Below are 21,524 nucleotides of genomic sequence, written 5' to 3' on the forward strand. Positions count from 1 at the left end.
ATCTTCATCGTCAGAATTAAGTTAAATTGTCTGGTGTTGCAGAATTGCTTGATGTGTAGAAAACCCATACATCTGGTGTCAGAAGTCCAAAAAAATATATGGGAGCCTCAGCCACCTCTCCCCATCTAGCTAGGGTCTGATAGAATAGAGGGGAGGTTAAAGTGGTCACGGGGACCAGGTCTCTCTGCTTGACTCTGTGTTGAGCTGGGTGGAAAAATGCAGTCTAGGTCTCTGCACCTGACTTATGTGAGAATATAGGTTCCTCTGCTATTTCCAAGTTTGTTTTCATAGTTGCTTTAGCTCACCTGACAGACACGTGAAAACAAGTATGTACCCACATGCCTGTGCTTGCCTAGGGAAACCTACCTGGCTTGGTGCCAGGAGGGAAAGGAAGAATGGTGTTGCCTTGAAGCCAGGTCTCATCTAAGCAGAGGTAGGCTGGCTCAACTCTGGGAGTAAGAAGGCCTAGTGCCCCAGAGGAGTTTTCTTAATTGATCTCCAGTCCAGACCCTGGCAGGGCACCGTGACAGGTAAGGCGGGAGTTTTGGATGGAACCATGGAGACTGAAGTTTTCCTTGAGAACTACTTACTCTTGAGTGGCTATGGTTCCCTTGCTCTGAGCTCCATGGGGTAAGGTTCTGGCACCTCTGTCTTTGTTTTTTTTTTTTTTTTTTAAAGCAGTGGAAGAAATCTTTTTTTTTTTTTTTAATTTTTTTATTTATTTACTTATGATAGTCACAGAAAGAGAGAGAGAGGCAGAGACACAGGCAGAGGGAGAAGCAGGCTCCATGCACCGGGAGCCTGATATGGGATTCGATCCCGGGTCTCCAGGATCGCGCCCTGGGCCAAAGGCAGGCGCCAAACCGCTGCACCACCCAGGGATCCCCACCTCTGTCTTTGTTGAGTAGATGAGAGGCTTCTGGGAAGATAATGTACTGATTTCATGCTTATCTCTGAAAATTATCTCTGTGACCTTAAAAGACTGATTCCTGGGTGGGAATCATATGGCTTACAGAATTCCTTTATCCAGAAGATGAGGTGGGAGTAAGTAAGTGATCTGAATTCCTGATTATTGGGGCACAGGAATTGAGAGAGAGGACAAGCTCATGCTGAGTGCAAGATCAGAAAGGTGTTTGTCTTCTTCTGATAGACTCTGGGTTCTTCATGTATGTAGAAGTTGGTGTGGATTCCAACTTCTTTTAGTTCTCTGGACTGTCCTAACTCTATTTTTATTTTTTTTATTTTTTTTATTTATATATTTTTTTTTTTAAATTTTTTTATTTATTTATGATAGTTACAGAGAGAGAGAGAGGCAGAGACACAGGCAGAGGGAGAAGCAGGCTCCATGCACCAGGAGCCCGATGTGGGATTCGATCCCGGGTCTCCAGGATCGCGCCCTGGGCCAAAGGCAGGCGCCAAACCGCTGCGCCACCCAGGGATCCCTGGACTGTCCTAACTCTAGACCAAAAGTAGTAGTGTGTGCCATCTCCCTACAGAATGCCTTCTAATGCCAGGTCTGTGGATAAGAGAAGCTATGTAGCTCTGATGAGGTGTCAAAATTTCTAGGTCCTATTCTGGGAGAATCTCTGTGCAACACTAAATGATAGTGAGCGGCATGCTGAGGAAGTAAACAAACTAATAGCAGTCAAGCCCCAGCTTAGGTTGCCCTCTGGATGTTCTTTCTCCATTAGGTCTTAATTATGTTCTTTCTCTTTTCTGGGTACTTTGGAAAAAGAGATGTGTTGAATGGGCAAGTAGCAATGTGGGAAGTAAGATTGATGTTGTAGATGCAACAATACACAGGTGTGATTTTCATGAAAACCCTTTCCTTGTTCTAGTCTTAGCATCTTCCTAGCCCTTTCTACCACCTGCTCATTTCTTTGCTGGACTGAGAGTAGCTACAGATTTCTCTGCATGTTGCTGGATACTGCAGAAATTCCTGTTTAGGTGCTTCTGGGTGGCTCAGCAGTTAAGCAACTGCCTTCGGCTCAGGGCGTGATTCTGGAGTCCCAGGATCGAGTCCCATGTCGGGCTCCCTGCATGGAACTTCGTCCACCCTCTGCCTGTGTCTCTGCCTCTCTCTCTCTCTGTGTGTCTCTCGTGAATAAATAAATAAAATCTTAAAAAAAAAAAAAAGAAGTTCCTGTTTATGTTTGGGTAGAGGTAAGTGGTTGTGGGCAATGAGAGGCATATCAAGCTAGCTAGGGCTGTGAATCTGCTACTGGGAGTCTGGTCTTTGTAGGGCAGGTTTGTAGATTTTAAAATGGTAAGACCAGACCAAAACCTATACCTCAGGAAGAATCTGTGCTATAATAAATCTAATGACAACCTACTCTGGGTGTCAAGCCAGGTATCTCTTGTTGGAAGTTGCCATCAGCTAAACACTAACAGTTATCTTTCTTGGGAGTACTAGGTGTCTGCCTGCCTCCATTTATTTCTCTATATCCTGTGGTGGAAATGGATATGAGCTCATTTTATTTAGGTCTGTGTGTAAGGCTTGCTGTTCATACATAAGAGGTTGGCTTTGGCTTTGCAGTTCAAAACCAGAGACTCACCACCTCCTGCACTAGACTAACATACTTATTATATTCTTTGCCAGGCCACAGTAAACACAAGTGTGGAGGAAACATTTGCCATGGAAGCCAGGGAGCTGGAGAATCCCACACCAGCCTACCATCTCATTCCCGAGGCCAGCCAGCCCAGGGAGGAAGATGTCAGTGTGCAACCTCAACGGACTGCAGAAACTATGCAGCTAAAGAAGGAGATCTCGCTGTTGAATGGGGTCAGCCTGGTGGTGGGCAACATGATTGGCTCAGGAATCTTTGTCTCACCTAAGGGTGTGCTGGTATACACTGCCTCCTACGGGTTGTCTTTGGTCATATGGGCCATTGGTGGGCTTTTCTCCGTGTTTGGTGCCCTTTGCTATGCGGAGCTGGGAACCACCATTACCAAGTCTGGGGCCAGCTATGCTTATATTCTAGAGGCCTTCGGAGGCTTCATTGCATTCATCCGTCTATGGGCCTCCTTGCTAATTGTTGAGCCTACCAGTCAGGCCATCATTGCCATCACCTTCGCCAACTACATCATCCAGCCCTCGTTCCCAACCTGTGATCCCCCATACGTGGCCTGCCGTCTCCTCGCTGCTGCTTGCATATGTAAGTCTGGGGTTTAGTGGGGGCATATGTTTGAGGGTGTGGGTTCCTTTAATAATGCTAATAGTACCTGATATTTGAACACCATATTTTGCTGTTTTGGGGGAAAAGGGGCATCTTACCTTTTGAAGAAGTAATTTCACCAAAGTCATTTAACCCTGAGAGATAAGTCAGGAATGAGAGAAGTTTGAATCCCTTGTAGGGCTTTTGGTGCATGACATTCCTTTGACTCTTGACTGTTCCCAGAGTTCTGTTCCTGTCTATGTGACAGGTTGGTGCATGTCTTAAATTTGTCTTATCAGATGTTTTGATTGGAGTCAACAACACTAGTTGTAACTTAACCCAGAAAAAAACATCAGTGGTAAAGACTTTATTCTACTTCTCAAAAATAAATTATGTTGCCTCCTAGCTTTTTATTTTAAACCAGTTTAGAGGCTGAGGAAAGAGGCGTCTCTAGATTGTTGAGGTCCCAAGGTGTTATCCCTCAGCCCACAGGACTACAGTTTTCTGCCACTGCCACTCTTTGCAGCCTATTCTAAGCAGCAGGCACCACACCAAAATGGCTTTTTCTCATTGGTGTTTCAGATTTCTTTATACTGACTTTGTAAACAAGCTCTGCCTGTGGCCAGTGACAGGAAGGTGGCTTCTACCCCGTATTTGGGTTTCTGAGGACAGAACCTGAGAGATCCCAGTTGATCTCTCTTTATTTTCCTTTTTCTCTCATGAGGTGGTAAGGAGGGATTCTGTGTGAAATCGCTGAAAAGGAGAGAAGATTACTGTGAATTTACCTAGTCTCATAGAGCTAGTGTTTTAGCTGAGAAGTAGCCCAGAATTCCCTGTGTTCCTTACCACTGTGCTGCCAGAGGCACTTAATTATACTCTGTTCTTTCCATATCTCTGCTTGCAAAAGCTTTGGCAGTATATGTAGTTTATCCACAGTGTTAAAAATAGACCGAGAGTACCTTGGAGTTAGCAAAAAAGGATTGTACGGTAAACTGTGCCTCCTGACTTTAAGGAATTTGTTAAAAACAAATGTTAAAGGGGACTCCTCCACATAGAGCCCCAGGAGGAGGAAAGGTGGGTAGGTACTCAGTGGTATGCGTGGTAGGGTCTGGCCAGGGGACCTCTGGCTTGACTGAGTTCTCTAAAAAAATAATTTTCTGATTATAAAATGTGTTCATTAGGGAGAAAATTATCCTCATAACACCCATAATCCACCACCAAAAGATGAGCACTTTTATAATTAAGTTGTGTCTTTATCTCTTTCTTTTATGGAATTGGTATTGTACTTTGCATATAATTTTATATTCTGCTTTTTAAATTTGGTATCTCATTTTTTTCCCTCTTTTTGTGGAATGTTCTTTAAAAGAAACATTTTTTAAAGTAGTATCATTTTATTATTATTATTATTATTATTATTATTATTATTACTTAAAGATAATACAGACATTACAGGCACTTTGAAAATGCAAAAAAAAAAAAAAAAATAGAAAAAAGAAAAATCACCCATAATTTTAACTCCACAGAACTACTACTGCTGTTTGTGTGAAATACCTTCTAGTATTTTTTTCGGTGCTTATCTCAGTTTTTAAAGGTACTCTTGAGATCATTCTCTCTGTGATTTGTATAATGCTTAAAAATTTTAATATTTAATCCCTTTCATTAGATATTCTTAGAAAACATGGTTTAGGAACATGTAAGTAGTTTTCTTTGTATATAAAATTCAGAGTTTTTGCATCTTTTTTTTAGGGTAGAATTAATTATACAGGAGAAATACCTATGTCTAAAGAAATAAACTGTTTGAAGATTCTTCATCTATTACCCAGTTTCCTTCTAGAAGGTTTTGTGACTTTGTGCTCTTATCAGAGCACCAGGGAGTGCCTATGTGTATGGCCTTAGGGTGAATTCCAAGGGTAACTCAGTGAAAGGACACCTCTATATATAATTTTCCATGTACAGAAGACTTTTATTGGTAAATCTTTTTTCCTTTATGATTTTCCTCATTGTTTTTGTGCTTAGGAACCCCATTCCCAGGAACTGTTTGTTTTATTTATTTGTTTGTTTATTTGCTAGGAACTGCTCTTTTGATTGGAGGAGAGATCTTGCCTCTTAGAAGTACAGTCATGGTATCTGTAGCTTCTTTTATTCAAGTGTACTTTTACCCAGATCACTCACTATCAGAATTCCTTCAGGCCCCTATCCCAGAAGCCCAGGCTTTCCCCTAACGTGTACCTTCAGGTAGGAACTTGTCAGAGATGAGCTTAAGTCATAAAATGATGTCCCGTCCTAATGGACAAGACTGTGGGGTTCAGCTTACCTTCTAGGAACTTAGGGTGTAGAATTGTGTTGATGCATCATCAGACAAAGCTGGAATGTGCCGAAGGGAATCTCTCTGGGCGGGGGTGGCAGTGAGAGCAGCTTGGTCTTTTTTTTTTTTTTTAAGATTTTATTTATTTATTCATGACAAACACACAGAGAGGCAGAGACACAGGCAGAGGGAGAAGCAGGCTCCACACAGGTAGCCTGTCTTAAGACTCAATCCCAGGTCTCCAGGATCACGCCCTGGGCTAAAGGCAGCGCTAAACCACTGAGCCCCCCGGGCTGCCCGCAGCTTGGTCTTAAGAGAAAAAAATTGGAAACGACCAAATAGATCATAATTAGGGGGAAAAATACAAAAATCTGCACTGATTCCATGCTGAAATTTAGGTAGGATAGGAGAATTAAGTTAGTCTTGAAATTAAGACATAAGAGGGGTCCAGGTTGTTATTTGGGAAACTGTCTACAGAAATTATAGCCATGCAAGCTAGGCAGTTAAAGTTCTATTCTAGAAGAAAGGGCACAACATTCTCCATATAACAACTGTAGGTCGGAGCTGCAAGCTGGTGGCTCATGGGCCAGACTTGACCCACAGATATATTTGTTTGGCCTAGTGTTGTAAGCAATTTTGAATTATTTGGCAACATTTGAAAATCAGGACCAGCATTTTCTGTTGTAAAATCAAAAGTTTGGCAACCTTGGACCCAAATTCCTTCCTGACACAATCAGCTGCCTTGCCTAGTGGTTGCTCCCTTTAAAGGAACATGCATTCTTTAGTCAATCACAGCCCTCTACTTCCTCTTGTGGGCTTTTTTTTTAAATATGTAAAGCTATAGTCTTTTTGTTTTTTTTAAGATTTTATTTATTTGAGAGCAAGAGTGAGAGAGAGGGAGCAAGGGGGAGGCAGAGGGAGAGCAAGAAGCAGACTCCCCACTGAGCAGGAAGCCTGGTGTGGGGCTCCATCCCAGGAACTTGAGATCATGACCTGAGCTGACGGCAGAAGCTTAACTGACTGAGCCACCCAGGCACCCCTCCCTCTTGTTTTATACCTAGTTGCTCACTCGCATTGCCTTTTTGGCCCTTGAAGGTATTGCTGTTTCAGATCCTGGCTTTTCAGCTGCCCCCCACCCTATTCCCAGGTTACACTGGCAGAGAGAGCCTAGCAACTTTCTTAGATTTCAGACTATCTTAGCTACTCATTTTCTGAGAGCGTGGTTTTCAACCGGAGGTGAGTTTGCCCACCAGGAGACATTTGGCAAAAGTCTGGAGACATTTTTGGTTGTCACACCTGCTGGGAAGGGGTGCTACTGGCATCCAGTGGGTAGAAACCAGGGGTGCTATTGAGCATCTTATAAAGTACAGGACAGCTTCACACAAAGAATGTCAATATTGCTGAAGTTGAGAAGCTCTAGCCTAAAGGTGCATTTTATTCATATATATTCCGGAGCGTGGTTCTATGGCGGGTGGGGCGTTTGGCTGCCTACTGGGCTCAGTGTGCTTAGAGGCTCTTATGGGACTGTCAGGGGAAATGACAGTTCTTGAGGTCCATAGGTCCCTTCTCTGGCCTGGTGACCAACAGTATTCTTGGTAACTCAGGTGAGCAGGAGTAGTAGATTTGATTGTGGAAGGGTGATTTTTCTGTCTTACATTGTTTATCTTTGTGGAGTCCGGCCTGTTGTGTAGGCTTACACACGTCATTAGAGAATGTTTGCCGTGAAGGTGTCCATATAGAAGTCATTCAGCATTGACACTGGTATCAAAGCAGAGGCTTGCTGACTGCTAAGTCTCCATTTCCCTCACCCCCCAGGATTTGTTTGGGAAGGCTGACAGTGATGAGGAACAGGAAGAGGAGAAATAGGAGCAGGAACAGGAAGAGATGGGGGAGGGAGACTTCTGAGCGGGAGACTGAAGTGAAGAAACACTGATAGTGCCTAAATAGTTTTCTGTTGTCTCTTATTGTCTTGGACTCTGGCCTGGGCAGAGTTCTGAGAAGTAAACATATGCTCCCCTATTTTGGTCAGTTGTTATGGATCAACAGCTTTCGTGTTCTGAAGTGACATGCCTCAGAAGGACTGGGTCTTTACCATAGCCTCAAAGACCCGGGAGTCTACCCATGTATAGAGCTTGAATTGTTTGATAATAAGACTAAATGTATATATTTGTGTAATTAAAAACAAGGAGGATTCTTAAAAAGGCATATACCTGACATATTCATATGCATCCCAAGAGGTAGCTCCAGATTCCAGGATTTCCATTTGGAAGGGTTTACCTTTCTTGGACTGTTATAGAACAATTTTCTCCTAATAGACTTGTAGATATCTCTCCCCTGCTTTTTTTTTTTTCTTCCACCATGTTGCTGCTGTTGTTAAGGATTGCATTCCTCTGTCCTTGAGTGCCTCTTAGTAACATCCAGCTTGTTTTTGGGAGAAATTGGAAGGGTTCCTTCTTCTCCTCGTTGCTGTGGAAAAGGGAGCTGTGACTGTCAGCATAACTGGGACTGTAGCTGCAGATTGCCAAACGAGCTCCTCCTCATCAGAAAGAGAATATGAGGGGCATAGTTCTTAGAGTGCATGTATTACCCAGGATTAATTTGGATTTTAAGCACCTGAAAACCAAAAGCAGCATCGCTCAAATATACTGAAGTTTATTTCTCTCACATATTTAAGGTAGGCAGTGTGAGGCTGGTAGGATGACTTCAGAATTTTTCAGGGAGACAGGTTCCTTCCTTCTGCCTTACTGCTCTGCCATCCTCAGCGTGTGACTTTTAGCTGGTCGTCCAAGGTGGCTACTCAAGCCCCAGCTGTCAAGTCTGTACTGTGGCTGACAGGAAAGACAAAGAAAGGCAGGCTCTGTCCTTCAAAGAGACTTCCTGAGGCCTTTTTTATATGAAACTTTGCTTATATGCTGGGGCAAGAACTTACTTATTTGGCCATACCTGCCTGCAAGAAAGCCTGGTAAATGTCAGCTTAATTTTGGGCAATCCTGGGACGCCTGGATGGCTCAGTTGTTGGGCACCTGCCTTCGGCTCAGGTTGTGATCCCAGGATCCAAGATCTAGTCCTGAATCAGGCTTCCTGTGAGGAGACCTCTGCCTATGCCTTTGCCTCTCTCTCTCTCTCTCAATCTGTGTTTCTCATGAATAAATAAATGCATCTTTAAAAAAAAGTTTTGGGCAACCTAGACCCTAGCTAAAGTTTCTATTAGTAAGGAAAAATGGAAGAACAGATATTAAAAAATAACTAGCAGTTTTTGCCACAAAGCGACCTTGGGCATTTGTTTCTGCTTTAGGTGTGGATCTGCTATTTGAGTACTCCTTTCCCAGCAACAAGCCCCCAGAGCTTGAAGACCCTCACACAAACCCCACACTCATTGGTGCAGGCTTTCCAGCAAGGAGATGAGATCTAGAGAGGAGGGAAGGCTTGGATGTTGTCATTGTGGTAGTTTTATCTGAGCACCTGGCCTCCAGGCCCAGTCTTGTGCTTGGGCTCTGATGGACTCTATGGCACTAGATGGGGATGGGAATTTTGGGATGTTTGGAGGGGTGGGGATTAGATGGTGAAATGTTTCTTAATTAGAATCAGGAAAACATTCAGGGGACTTGGCTTCTGTTTGGTAGACTGTTGTCAGAGCTCTCTGTTCTCTGGCAGAGCTGAGAGTACAGTGAAGCAAGCAAGACTCCTGTGGCCAGCATTTAAGGGTGTATTCAACCTCAGGTTCTCCAAGTGGTCCTGAAAGTGAGTGCCTCCTTAAATTATGTGCCTTCCTTGCCTCACCCTGCTCCTGGCCTTGCTCCTTTGCACATTGTTTTAGATTAAATAGTTTAATTTTTACTGAGGAAGAAGCGTATGTGCATAGTAAAAAAGTCAGAGTATAAAATAGTATACAATGGAAAAAGTCTCTCTCCCTCTCCAGTGCTTTGGTCTTTTTCCCCAGAGGCAACCACTATGACAGGCTCTTTTGTATCTTTCTGACTGTCCTTCAGAATGGGCTCTGCAGGGACTTCTTGAGGAGCTGCCTTCTTTCACTTATTGGCAGTAGTCATTGAATTGCGCGCAATATTTACTCCTGTGCTGAGAGGAGCAAGTGTGTGTGTGTGTTTGGGGGGGTGGGGGGAGGTTGTAGCAGGATGGAGGGAAGGAGGGGTAGAAGTGAGAGGGAGAGGGAGTGCCTGTCAGTGGGGCTGAGGAGTAAGTCTGCTCCTCTTCTCCATCTCACATCCACATCTTGGTGCTACAAGGCAGAAGCATAGTGAGCATAGCCAGGGCATGGTGAGATAATCTCTTTCTTCATGTATATGTCCATCTTTTTGTCCCTCTCTCTTTTTGTCCCTTATGTCTCTTTATCTCTGTCTCTTGTCTCTTTGTCCTCTGTCTTTCGTGTATTTATCTTTCTCTGTTAGTCTTTTTCTCGCAGGCTGCACGCCCTCTCACTTCTGCTTTGCATAGTTCTGCTTCCTTCCTCTGTTTTCTTGTGGTTTTTGTTCCTCTATTACAAGGGTCTGAATGTGACTTTGACTTGCTATATTTCCCAACTCTGCTACTGTTAGGTAGATTCAGTCTTTTGGTACCCCAAACTATGTTCCTGGGAAAGGCAACTGAATAGGCTCAGCTTGGGTAATCAGCCATGATAGGCGAGGGGGAGCAATTTGAGGCAGATACCTCAAAATATCCTTACTGTATTGCACTGGGGTCTGTGGATTACTGGGCTATTAATCAGGTAATCCTTATGCTAGCTGTTCTAGGCTTAGCCCCACATAGCGAACTTTGATTTGCAGGGCAGCACCATGCATGCATTCCTTTGGCCTTTCTTCCCATATGACTTTTGCCTCCCACTCCCCATGACTGACTAGTGAGCATTTGTGTTACTTGCTAGCGTATTACAGAGTGAAATTTCTTAAAGTGCCATGGAGGTGTTTAGCCACCATGTTTATTTCCGTAGGCTCTTGGCTCTCCTGCCATTTGAGTAGAGGAATGTCAATTTTCTGATAGTTTCCTTGCTCTAGGGAATCGGTGATTAAGTGAAAAGTCATCACCATCTTGATTCCAACCAGAGTTTATCATTTCCCCTTTTTTCTTGGCAATAAGCTTAAGAAAACAATATGCTTGGGACACCTGGGTGGCTCAGTGGTTGAGTGTCTGCCTTCTGCTCAGGGTGCAATCCCAGGATTCAGGATCGAGTCCCATATCGGGCTCCTTGCGGGGAGCCTGCTTCTCTCTCTGTCTGTGTCTCTGCCTCTCTGTGTGTGTGTGTCTCTTGTGAATAAATAAATAAAATCTTTTTTATTTTAGAGACCTAGGCAGAGGGAGAAGCAGGCTCCAGTGCAAGGAGCCTGATGTGGGACTCAATCCCTGGAATCTGGGATCACGCCCTGAGCCAAAGGCAAATGCTCAACTGCTGAGCCACCCAGATGTCCCAATAAGTGAAATCTTAAAAAGAAAAGAAAAGAAAGGAAAAGAAAACAATATGATTTTGTTCCCCCCTCCCCAATAATTTGTGACTGTGCAAATGCCCAAGGGAGAGACCTTCTTGAGACAGGTGTCTACATGATCATAGCATGAGATACTAAGCTGTGCTGTGAAGTGGGAGTGCTATAGGGTTCAGGGAGGGAGAGCTCAGTGAGGGACTGGCTGGTATATTTGAAGAAGATTTTACAGAGGAAGTGGTGAGTGAGCTAGACCTTGAAAGCGAGAGTTGCTGTTGGCTGTGGCAGCTGGAAGAGTAAAGGACACTTCTTCTAAGTGTATATATGGCACCAGTAAGGAGAGAGTTTCTGGCTGAAGAAGAGAGCGCAAAATGGGTAGGGGTAGGTAGAGGTGGCTTGGAAGATCAGCCCCAAGGATTTGGTAATAATGTTTGGGGTTCACATAAAAGTTCTATTTTTGGAGGCTTGTGACAGTACTTAGCCACATCACTGTAGAACCCCTTGAGGCCTGTAGAACCCCTTGAGAACCCCTATTCTGTTCTTGTGTCCTCCTGGTAGGTCAGAGAAGTCCCTATTTAGCAGGGTAAGATGCTGGGACCCTCAGCACAGGGCTTGGATATCATTGAAGCCCACAAGGAGCTGGGCCCTAAAGCCGGCAGCACAGACAGGAGCCTAGGGAATGCCCAGGCAAGCTTACTTCTCCATGGACCTCAGTGAGAATTGGGAGGTTTGGATAGAAATGCAGAGGATGGTGGGGGAGGTTGCCTCTCTCAACCAGTTTCCTCATCTAAAAACAGGAATAGGGTTGTCTATATTTTGGGGTTGTGGGAATTAATTGAGAGGATATATATGAAATTGTCAGGTACTTACATGTAAAACATTGTAATTCCTAGGTGACTTGCCACCTGCATTCAAATTCACCTCATTTGTTGATGGGCCTCTCTTGTGGCCATGGAAATGTTTTATGCCTTGGATGGTTTGGAACATTGGGAGTCTGAGTGGGAAAAAGTGGGTGAAGTCCATTATTCCTGGGCCTGGGGGCAATTTCCAAAAAATGATTCTGGCTGTTAGAATTTAAGAATGTGTTAATGCATGCGTTTGTATCTTTACTTGTCCACAGTGATGAGCGGATGGTGGATGTCCCTCCATTGCTTATTCTTCTGGTTCTGACTGATCTATTGGCCCCTTTGCTTTAGGCAGATAGGGCAGATGTGATGCTTTCTACAAGGTGAGATTGGGTCACATGCCCTCAGCTCAAGCCTGTCAGTGATGTTATGTTTTTCCTTCTAGGTCTGCTGACATTTGTGAACTGTGCTTATGTCAAGTGGGGCACACGTGTTCAGGACACATTCACTTATGCCAAGGTCCTAGCGCTCATTGCCATCATTGTCATGGGTCTCGTTAAACTGTGCCAGGGTAAGATGGGCCTGGGCTGGGAAGGAGGGTGGGTGACTCTGGGAGTTTGCATGGATTTCCTAAGGAGGACATAGGGAATCTTGGCTTTACTGATTAGCTCTTTTTATGTGTATCCTGGACTATCAGTGAGAGTGAGACATCTGTTCCTGAGCTTCTTGGGCCAGGCTGGCTTGGCCAACTGAACAGTCCCTCCCTAGGGCTGCTTTCCCTTTGTGGAGGCTGGGAACATTGCAAGAAGGCAGCTGGAAGCCTAGGAGTTTTTGAAACCTGGATCATGTATAATTGGGTCATAAGTGTAGTTGATGGGGATAGAGTGAGCCCTGCTCTTGCCCTGTTTTTGGTCTGTGACTGCCATGCAGTGAGTAGGAAGACCTGGCCATCCTTGAGAGGAATGGGAAGGAAGGTATGGAATGTAGAAATGAGTGGTTATTTTGCAGCCTTTACTTTTCATCTGAATTTGCTTCTATTTAACATTCGGTCTCAAAGTCAACTCTCAGGAAAATATTAAAATAGTATGAAGTTGGCACTGACTTTCCTGCATGTTGGCCTTAGGAAGCTTTTCATTCCTGAATCAAAGTAGACTGGCAATGAGGGTAGACAAGATTTCCCGAGCTCTTAGGGAAATCCCTAAGGTATTTTTGGCTAAGGGGATCTCAATCACTTACTTAACAACCTAGTTTTATAGATTGTCTCTAAACTCAGCCGTGTTTATATTTACTGGGGAGGGGGCTGAGGCCCCCCCATCTCAGATCCATTGGATTAAACACTGATTGGTTCGGGAGTTCAGAAAGCTCTGTTTTTAAGTGCCTTGAGTGATTCTTAGGCAGCTGGTCCAGTACCTTAGTGCACATGTACCAAGTTACTACAGCCAGCCACCTTGATGTCCATGAGTCTCAGGAACATCTTGGGGTCAAATTCGGTAGATAAGTTATCCTTCTACCAAGATCTATGCCTGAGGAAACCACTCCTGTATATGATGACTGACACGGGACATAAAAACCTCTATTTTCCCTTCTCTTGCTGCATATCCAGCCCTTTTTGACACATTGAAGGACTAGGTCTACTTTTTGCAGGGGGTGACAGCAGGCTTCCTTAGAAGTCTGGATCTTGTTAAAAACCTCCAGTGTGTCCAAAAGGTCTCTCTGCTGGGCCAGGCAGGTGCTGCCTCCTCAGCTTTCTAGTGTATGGTCTCCAGAGGCCTCCAAGGAGAATGACTGGTGCCTAGGCTGTCTCCCTAAGGGAGGAAGTGGCCCAGGCCTACCCCTGGCCTAATGAGAGATAAGAAGACCCCAGTTCATACATAGCCTGTGATTTCCTGCCACATGTAATCACAGCTCCTGCAAGTAAAGCAACAGAGTTCTTTTCATGAGAATGGGAAAACTATTTGACCCAAATTGTGCATTGGTTTTGGCCACAAGAGATAGTTCCACAGGAAGGTCTAATTGTTAATTAAAAATGCTTCCTTTATGTGAAACAGGGTTCTTTCTAAAAAAAGGAGGAAGATCTCTGGCCTACTGTGAGGACACTGCAAATTTATTAGAGCTTTTCTGGAAATGGTATTATCACTTCAGAAGGCAACCAGGAATGCCTTTGTTTTTCTAAGATTGCATAGGTTTGTTAGAGGAATATGCACTTTCTTGACGGAGTGGGTGGGGTGATAAAGTATAGAGATGGCTGATGGTTGTTCTTTTGATGTTAAATTATGTTTTTTTTTCTTCCCTCTTCCCACTTGCTTTTCCTTTTTTTTCTTGACCTTCCTTTCTTTCCCCATCTTTGCTTCCTTTTTCTTACTGCCTCTCCCTGTTCCTCCTCTTCTCCTTATACCTACTATGTCTCTTTTCTTTCTTCTTCCTCTTTCTTCTCCCTGAACTCCTTCCCCTACTTACCTTTGTCCCCACAGGACACTCTGAGCACTTTCAAGACGCCTTTGAGGGTTCCTCCTGGGACATGGGAGACCTCTCTCTCGCCCTCTACTCTGCCCTCTTCTCTTACTCAGGTTGGGACACCCTTAATTTTGTAACAGAAGAAATCAAAAACCCAGAAAGGTAACGGTGGGATCACACTCTCACTTCCCAACTTGGCTGGAACTCCTCCTGCTCATAGTGGGCACACTTGCCTTCTTTCTTCCCCTTTCTCTTTCTCTCATCCTTTCTTCTCCCTACTCCTCCTTCTCTAGCTCGGAGGGATAAGGGGCTAGGTTGGGGATGAGTGAAGGAGGGAAAGCCCCTTGCTATTCACGCTCAGGTTTACACTGGAGGATTCCCAAGGTCTTTGCTCAAGAAGAGGTCTTCCAGGACAGCCCCGGTGGCGCAGCCTGCCTGGGGTGTGATCCTGGAGACCCAGGATCGAGTCCCACATCAGGCTCCTGCATGGAGCCTGCTTCTCCCTCTGCCTGTGTCTCTGCCTCTCTCTCTGTGTGTCTATGAATAAATAAATAAAATCTTAAAAAAAAAAAAAAAAGAAAAGAAGAGGTCTTCCATTTAGCAGTGGCTGATCCAGCTGGGGCTAAAGTGTTAGAACCTCATACTCTGGTGCTGACACTGAAGCCTGGGAAGCCAGAAGCTTATTTTGGGCAGCCAGGTCCCCAGCCTGGCTTCCAGTCCCTGGAGGACACTGCTCCTCCTTCAGTGGGACTCATGAGTCCTATTGTGGCAAGGATCAAATATTGATCCCCAGCTATCTTCACAGAGAAGGGTCTCTCTCTCTCTCTCTCTCTCTCTCTCTCTCTCGTTTCTTAGCAGAAAGGGGCATGGGATTCATACCCACCTTAGACAATGTGGGAAAGAGGAGCCTGCCTCAAAGACTTAGAGTCAGGGAACTGCTAAATTTCAGAAAAGTCCCTGGGTGAACTCTGACTCCAAAAAGAGTTGATTCTAGGTAGTCCTGTCTCACTTGTCCTGACAGAAATTTGCCCCTGGCCATTGGGATTTCTATGCCAATTGTGACGCTCATCTACATCCTGACCAATGTGGCCTATTACACAGTGCTGAGCATTTCAGATGTCCTTGACAGTGATGCTGTGGCTGTGGTGAGTCCCTATTTGCTTGTCATCTTATGATACTGTATGGCTCAATCTCTTTCTGCAGCCACTCCAGCTCTGAAGGGTGAGATGATGGGTCTAGGCCAGAGAGTGGGCTGCTCAGTAGTGATGGTGTTTGTCCTGAAAGCATAGGTATAGGAGGCTTATGAAATCCTGGTCTGTGCTGAGTGACTTCTGTGCTCTTTCCCTAGACATTTGCTGACCAGACATTTGGCATGTTCAGCTGGACCATTCCCATTGCCGTTGCCCTGTCCTGCTTTGGGGGCCTCAATGCATCTATCTTTGCTTCCTCAAGGTAATGTATTTCTGCTTTACCAATAACAGATTGCAATATTTAATCTTCTGAGGATATAGGTGAGCCCATAAGAGCCCTTCTTACCTCTTTTGGATGTATAGGGTGTGTATGTGTGTGTGTGTACACTTGTGTGCATGAGTATTTCGGCCTTTGTGCTGACATTTGTGTGCTTGAAGCTCACACTTCCATCTGAGGCGAGAACAGATTGGTTAGAAGTGGAGGGAAGGAAGGTTATAGCCTGGAGTAGAGACCCTGTCAGGGACCATACTCTAGGCTCCTTGTGGGTTATACTGTAGGCTCAGGACTCCTTCCTTTAAAAGATTATTAGTGATCACTTGCTGTATACCAGGTATCGGTACAGGGTGACCCTGCCCTTCACTTCACAGATATCACTGAAGCTGATAGGTAGGCTCTGCTCTCCTCTCTGTGTAGAGACTTATCTATAAGAGCATTTTTCCTTCCTGTTGTTTCAGAGAAAGGAGTAGTTCCGCTTTTCCAGGCTGACCCTGCTAGCTGGTTGGTCTCAGGGCTCCAGCACCATCCCTCTTCTTAGCACTTTGCTTCATCATTTGGCCCTTCTCTTTGGTGGATGTTCATTTGGGAAGCAGCTCTGCACAAGCTTCATCTCTGCTCAGTGAAGTCACAAAACAGCTTTTCTCATCTCTCTTCTTCCTTACTGGATACACTTCTTGAGGGAATGGTCTGCATTTTGACTGCCACTTATTGTTCTAGCCATTATACTTTGACTTCTGCTACCTAAAAAATATTCTTAAGTGTATTGGTGACTTCCTTCTTAGCCTGCTTTTAGTTCTTATTCTTATGGACTCCTATAGCAAGTGATGCTTACTACCCTCTACTTCTGAAACTACTCCTGTGACTCTGTGACACTCTGGTATTTGAAAGGAAGCCTTCTTTCCTGATTTCTCTTCCACTCACCCTATACACGTTGCTGTCCCTAGGGCTGGGAGTATAACAGGCATTCAGTAAATATTTTCTACATGAGGAACACCTGATAGCTCAGCGGTTGAGCGTCTGCCTTTGGCTCAGGGAGTGATCCTGGAGTCCCGGGATTGAGTCCCACATTGGGCTTCCTGCATGGAGCCTGCTTCTCCCTTTGCCTGTGTCTCTGCCTCTCTTTCTCTCTCTTGAATAAATAGATAAAATCTTGAAAAAAAAATATCTTCTGCATGAACAGGTAGAGGATGAATTAGTAAAAGAAATAATATTTTGTCCTATTTCTTTTCTTACTGGTTTTGACACCCCAGTCCAGGTACTTGGGGCCTCCCTACGGAGAGCAATAGAGCGATCAGTCCTGGAAAATAGTATGGTGTCCTCTTCCTTTACTTCAAGCTGATGTGGCCAAGGTTGCACTGAGTGTGACTCTTCACAAGTTACCCCACCCAAAGATGGTGTTTCCCATAACCTCACCCTTACTGATGCCCAAGATATTCTATTTTTTTTTTTTGATATTCTATTTTTTAAAATATTTTATTTATTTATTTGACAGAGAGAGAGAGTGTGCACACAAGCAGGGGGTATGGGTAGGCAGAGGGAGAGGAGGGAGAGTAGGCTCCTTGCTGAGTAAGGATCTTGACATAGGGCTCGATCCCCAGACCCTGGGATCATGAGCTGAGCCAAAGGCAGATGCTTAACTAACTTAGCCACTCAGGCGCTGTGCCCAAGACATTCTAATTGGCTCTGCCAAACTTAAAATACTTACACAGTAGGTGCCTTTTAACCTCACTCAGCTATACTGTGGGATTGACAGTTTGGCACCCCAAACTGGGTTTTGAGGGTGGGGATAGAGGATTCAGAGAGTAAGAGTCTGGACATGAAGGGGACTGCAGTGATGTTGAGGTAATGCACAATTGTTTCTGTGTTAACTTCTCACTTTTTCTTTGTTGCCTATGTAGTTGTCTTTGGTTTTGTACTAGACACTTTTGTTGTACCTGCATAGTATCTCCTAGCATCCCCTCTACCCTATTTCTTCTCTACCTAGTACAGATTATTAACCTGTGTGAGCCAACTCCCACCATCTTGCCCTGTGACCTTTCCAGATGCTATCATCAACTCCTGTGGCTCCACCTAGATGGCTCACAAGTATCTAAATGCACTCCACTTATGCTTTGTCTTTAGTTGTGATATTATGTGTTGCCAGTTCTCCTTCCTTGACCTCTTTGTTTTTCCCTTGGTGTTCACCCTCTTCTCCCAGCTCACACATGTACACATGTGCACACACATAGACACACACTCAAAGGACCACCAAATTTTTTTTTTTTTAAGAATGTATTTATTGGGATCCCTGGGTGGCGCAGCGGTTTGGCGCCTGCCTTTGGCCCAGGGCGCGATCCTGGAGACCCGGGATCGAATCCCACGTCGGGCTCCCGGTGCATGGAGCCTGCTTCTCCCTCTGCCTATGTCTCTGCCTCTCTCTCTCTCTCTCTCTGTGTGTGTGACTATCATAAAAAAAAAAAAAAAAAAAAAAAGTCCAAATACCTTTAAAAAAAAAAAAAGAATGTATTTTTTTATTCATGAGAGACATGGAGAGACAGAGGCAGAGACACAGGCAGAGGGAGAAGCAGGCTCCATGCAGGGAGCCTAATGTGGGACTCGATCCTGGGACTCCAGGATCACGACCTGGGCCGAAGGAAGGTGCTCAACCGCTGAGCCACCCAGGTGTCCCAGGATCACCAAATTTGATTGAGGTGGTCATATCTCTCTTGTTCTCTCTTCAGCCACGGTGTCTACCCTCATTCAGGCCTCCTCTCTGATGGGATAGTTATCGCAAATTACTTTCTTTTTAGATTTATTTATTTGACAAGTGGGGGAGGAGCAGAGGAAGAGGGAGAGTCCCAAGCTGACTCTGCTGAGCATGGAGCATGACGTGGGGCTTGACCCCATAACCCTAAGATCATGACCTGAGCCCAAATCAAGAGTTGGAGGCTTAACCGACTGTGTTACTCAGGCACCCCACAGACTACTTTCTTATCTGGCCTTCTTTCTATACCCTAGCCTCTCCCTGCTTTAGTTGGCCTCCATGATGCCACCAGAGTCTCTGTCAAATCCTGTGAGGCCTTTACTTCAAAGCCACAACAGACTGTCAGTGTTTGTTCAGACTCCATAGCATGGCCTCATGTGTAGGTTATTCTCAGCTGTCTCCTCATGCACCTTATCCTGGGACTGTAGGCATTCTGGTACTGACCTCAGGAAGCTCACCCTCTTTCATTCCTTAAGCCTCTTTTGCCTTTGCCAATGGTGGTTTCCACCCACCTGCTCACCTTCTGGCAAACTCCAGTTCTTCTTCCCAGCCCAGATGTGGTCATCTCTTGTGAAGTTTTTTGTTCTCTCAGCCCACTGCCAAGCCTGTTGAGTGCTTTGTACTTCATGATGATGCTGACTACCCTAGATGGTAGTTCATTTCTCTCTTGCTTTGCTTCTCAATCAGTTGGGCTCTTTCCCTAAAGAGAGGAAACCTGGGTTATCTCTAAGCCCCTGGGCTTATCCTGGCCTATCATATATCAGGAGCTCAGGGAAGATATATAGAGAGCACAACAGAAGGCTGGCTGCCCTTCTTTAAAAAGCCATTGTGTTAAGTATGAAATCTGTGGGGTGTTAGAGTGGAGGTACCTCTGATGGAGTGGATTGGGGTGGCAGTGAGTGATGGCCGGGTGAGGCATCCATTGGGTGATGGTGGGTTTCATAGCTGAGGGGCTGGGGGGTGTCTGTGGCCAATAGTAGGGTAGGGCATTCCTGGATAATGTTGAAGTACAAATGGTTGGAAGTTGGAGACATCTATGGGTAAAGTTGAGGGGTGAAGGTGGGGGTTAGGCATGTATAGAGAATATGGGATGGTCCTGAGACACTGCCTCCTAGCTCTAGAGCTCTGAGCGTAGTTTGTCCAAGTGAGGAGTGTGGCTACATGGCCAAATGAAAGGATCATCCTGACACTTCTTATCTTTCTAGGTTGTTCTTCGTGGGCTCCCGTGAGGGCCACCTCCCAGACCTTCTGTCCATGATCCACATTGAGCGTTTTACACCCATTCCTGCTTTACTGTTCAATGTAAGCTCTGCTGGGGGAGTGTGGAGAATTGTAGAATCTCTCCTGGCTTTATGAGAAGACTGTGGGTGGGGAGGTATACTAGGTTTTATTTTTTATTTTTTTATTTTTTTAAAGATTTTATTTATTTATTTCTGAGAATACACAGAGAGGAGAGAGAGAAGCAGAGACACAGGCAGAGGAAGAAGCAGGCACCATGCAGGGAGCCTGACGTGGGACTCGATCCTGGGTCTCCAGGATCAGGCCCTGGGCCAAAGGCAGTGCTAAACTGCTTGAGCCACCTGGGCTGCCCTATACTAGGTTTTTAAGCTACTTCCCATCCTCTCAGTGTTTCTTAAATTTTTTAAAAATATAAAACAGTTATATGAGGGAGGGCAAATGGTACAAAAAATATAAAATTATAAAATTTGTGGGATTATTTTTATTTTTGAAAGATTTTATTTATGTATTTATTTATTGTATGACTGGAAGAGGGGAAGAAGGAGAGAGAGTCTTTTTTTTTTTTTTTTTTTAAAGATTTATTTATTTATTTATTCATGAGAAACACAGAGAGAGAGAGGCAGAGACACAGGCAGAGGGAGAAGCAGGCTCCATGCAAGGAGCCTGATGTGGGACTCGATCCCAGGTCTCCAGGATCACACCCTGGGCTGCAGGCGGCGCTAAACTGCTGCGCCACCGGGGCTGCCCAGGAGAGAGAATCTTAAGCTGACTCTGCGCCGAGCACAGAGCTGGATGCAGGGCCCAATCTCATGTCCCTGAGATCAAGACTGAGCCAAAATCAAGAATTGGATGCTTAACTGACTGAGCCATGTAGGCACCCCTAATTTTTTTTTAAGTAGGCTCTAAGCCTAATGTGGGGCCAGAACTCATGATCCTGATATTAAGAGTCACACATTCCACCATCTGAGCCAGCCAGGTGCTCCTCCTGTTTTAAAAATTTTAATTAAATCATATTTAGAAAAGCCAGGGCAGTTGTATACAAACTACCTAGGGACTTCTATTCATGTTATACACTTTATAGATTTTTTTTTTTAAGATTTTAAGTAATCTCTATACCTAACATGGGGCTTGAACTTACAACCCTGATATCAAGAGTTGCACACTCCACTAGGTGAGCAGCCAGGTGCCTTTAGTTTTATATATAGTAGATGGTGCTTCATGTTCCAAGTGAATGATACATACCCCTTATAGTATCAGCAGCTCAACTCTTCCTCCCCATCAGCATCAAGCTTCATTATTTAGCTCTGTACTGAATTTCTTTTGATTTTTAAAGATTTTATTTATTCATGAGAGACAGAGAGAGGCAGAGACACAGGCAGAGGGGAAGCAGGCTCCATGCGGGGAGCCCGATATGGGACTCGATCCCAGGTCTCCAGGATCACGCCCCGGGCTGAAGGCAGACGCTCAACCGAGCCACTCAGCCATCCCCCCCGCCCCCCCTTTTTTTTTAAAGATTTTATTTTGAGGATACTTTTTTTTTTTTTTTTCTTTTGAGTATACTTTAGTTTCTTCTTACCCCTGGAATTTTCCTGGCAATTATCACATTTGTATTTTTATATTTGTTTTTGTGAACTTTGTTATTTTGTCAAAATAACAAGAATCCTTTCAGTATATTGATTGGGATACCATTGAATTTGTAAATTTAGGGGAGATGTGACATCTTTTAATCATCTACTGCCCCAGTTTCCCCGATACAGTCCCCCATCTCTCCCCAGAATGGGCCCTTTTAAAGTCCTTTGTTGATGATCTGGGTGAGAGAGGATGAGGTGGGGGAACTCCATATTCTGAAGTGAGTAAATCTGGGATCCCTGGGTGGCGCAGCGGTTT

The 21,524-nt window shown here is 44.7% G+C and overlaps 1 protein-coding gene across 5 annotated transcripts in view; it reads left to right on the top strand.

The window, feature by feature from the left end:
- Positions 1–21,524, top strand: part of SLC7A6 (solute carrier family 7 member 6) — a 39,780-nt gene that overhangs the window by 12,607 nt on the left and 5,649 nt on the right. For all 5 annotated transcript variants that reach the window (XM_077888144.1, XM_077888164.1, XM_077888154.1 and 2 more), the window contains 6 exons: positions 2,600–3,155; positions 12,180–12,305; positions 14,206–14,350; positions 15,210–15,333; positions 15,537–15,640; positions 19,604–19,700. In XM_077888144.1, coding sequence (XP_077744270.1) covers positions 2,636–3,155; positions 12,180–12,305; positions 14,206–14,350; positions 15,210–15,333; positions 15,537–15,640; positions 19,604–19,700 — 1,116 coding nt within the window. In that variant the 5' untranslated portion in view covers positions 2,600–2,635. The remainder of the gene's footprint in view (positions 1–2,599; positions 3,156–12,179; positions 12,306–14,205; positions 14,351–15,209; positions 15,334–15,536; positions 15,641–19,603; positions 19,701–21,524) is intronic.

Source organism: Canis aureus, chromosome 3, assembly GCF_053574225.1.
Source record: "Canis aureus isolate CA01 chromosome 3, VMU_Caureus_v.1.0, whole genome shotgun sequence".
Taxonomy (NCBI): domain Eukaryota; kingdom Metazoa; phylum Chordata; class Mammalia; order Carnivora; family Canidae; genus Canis; species Canis aureus.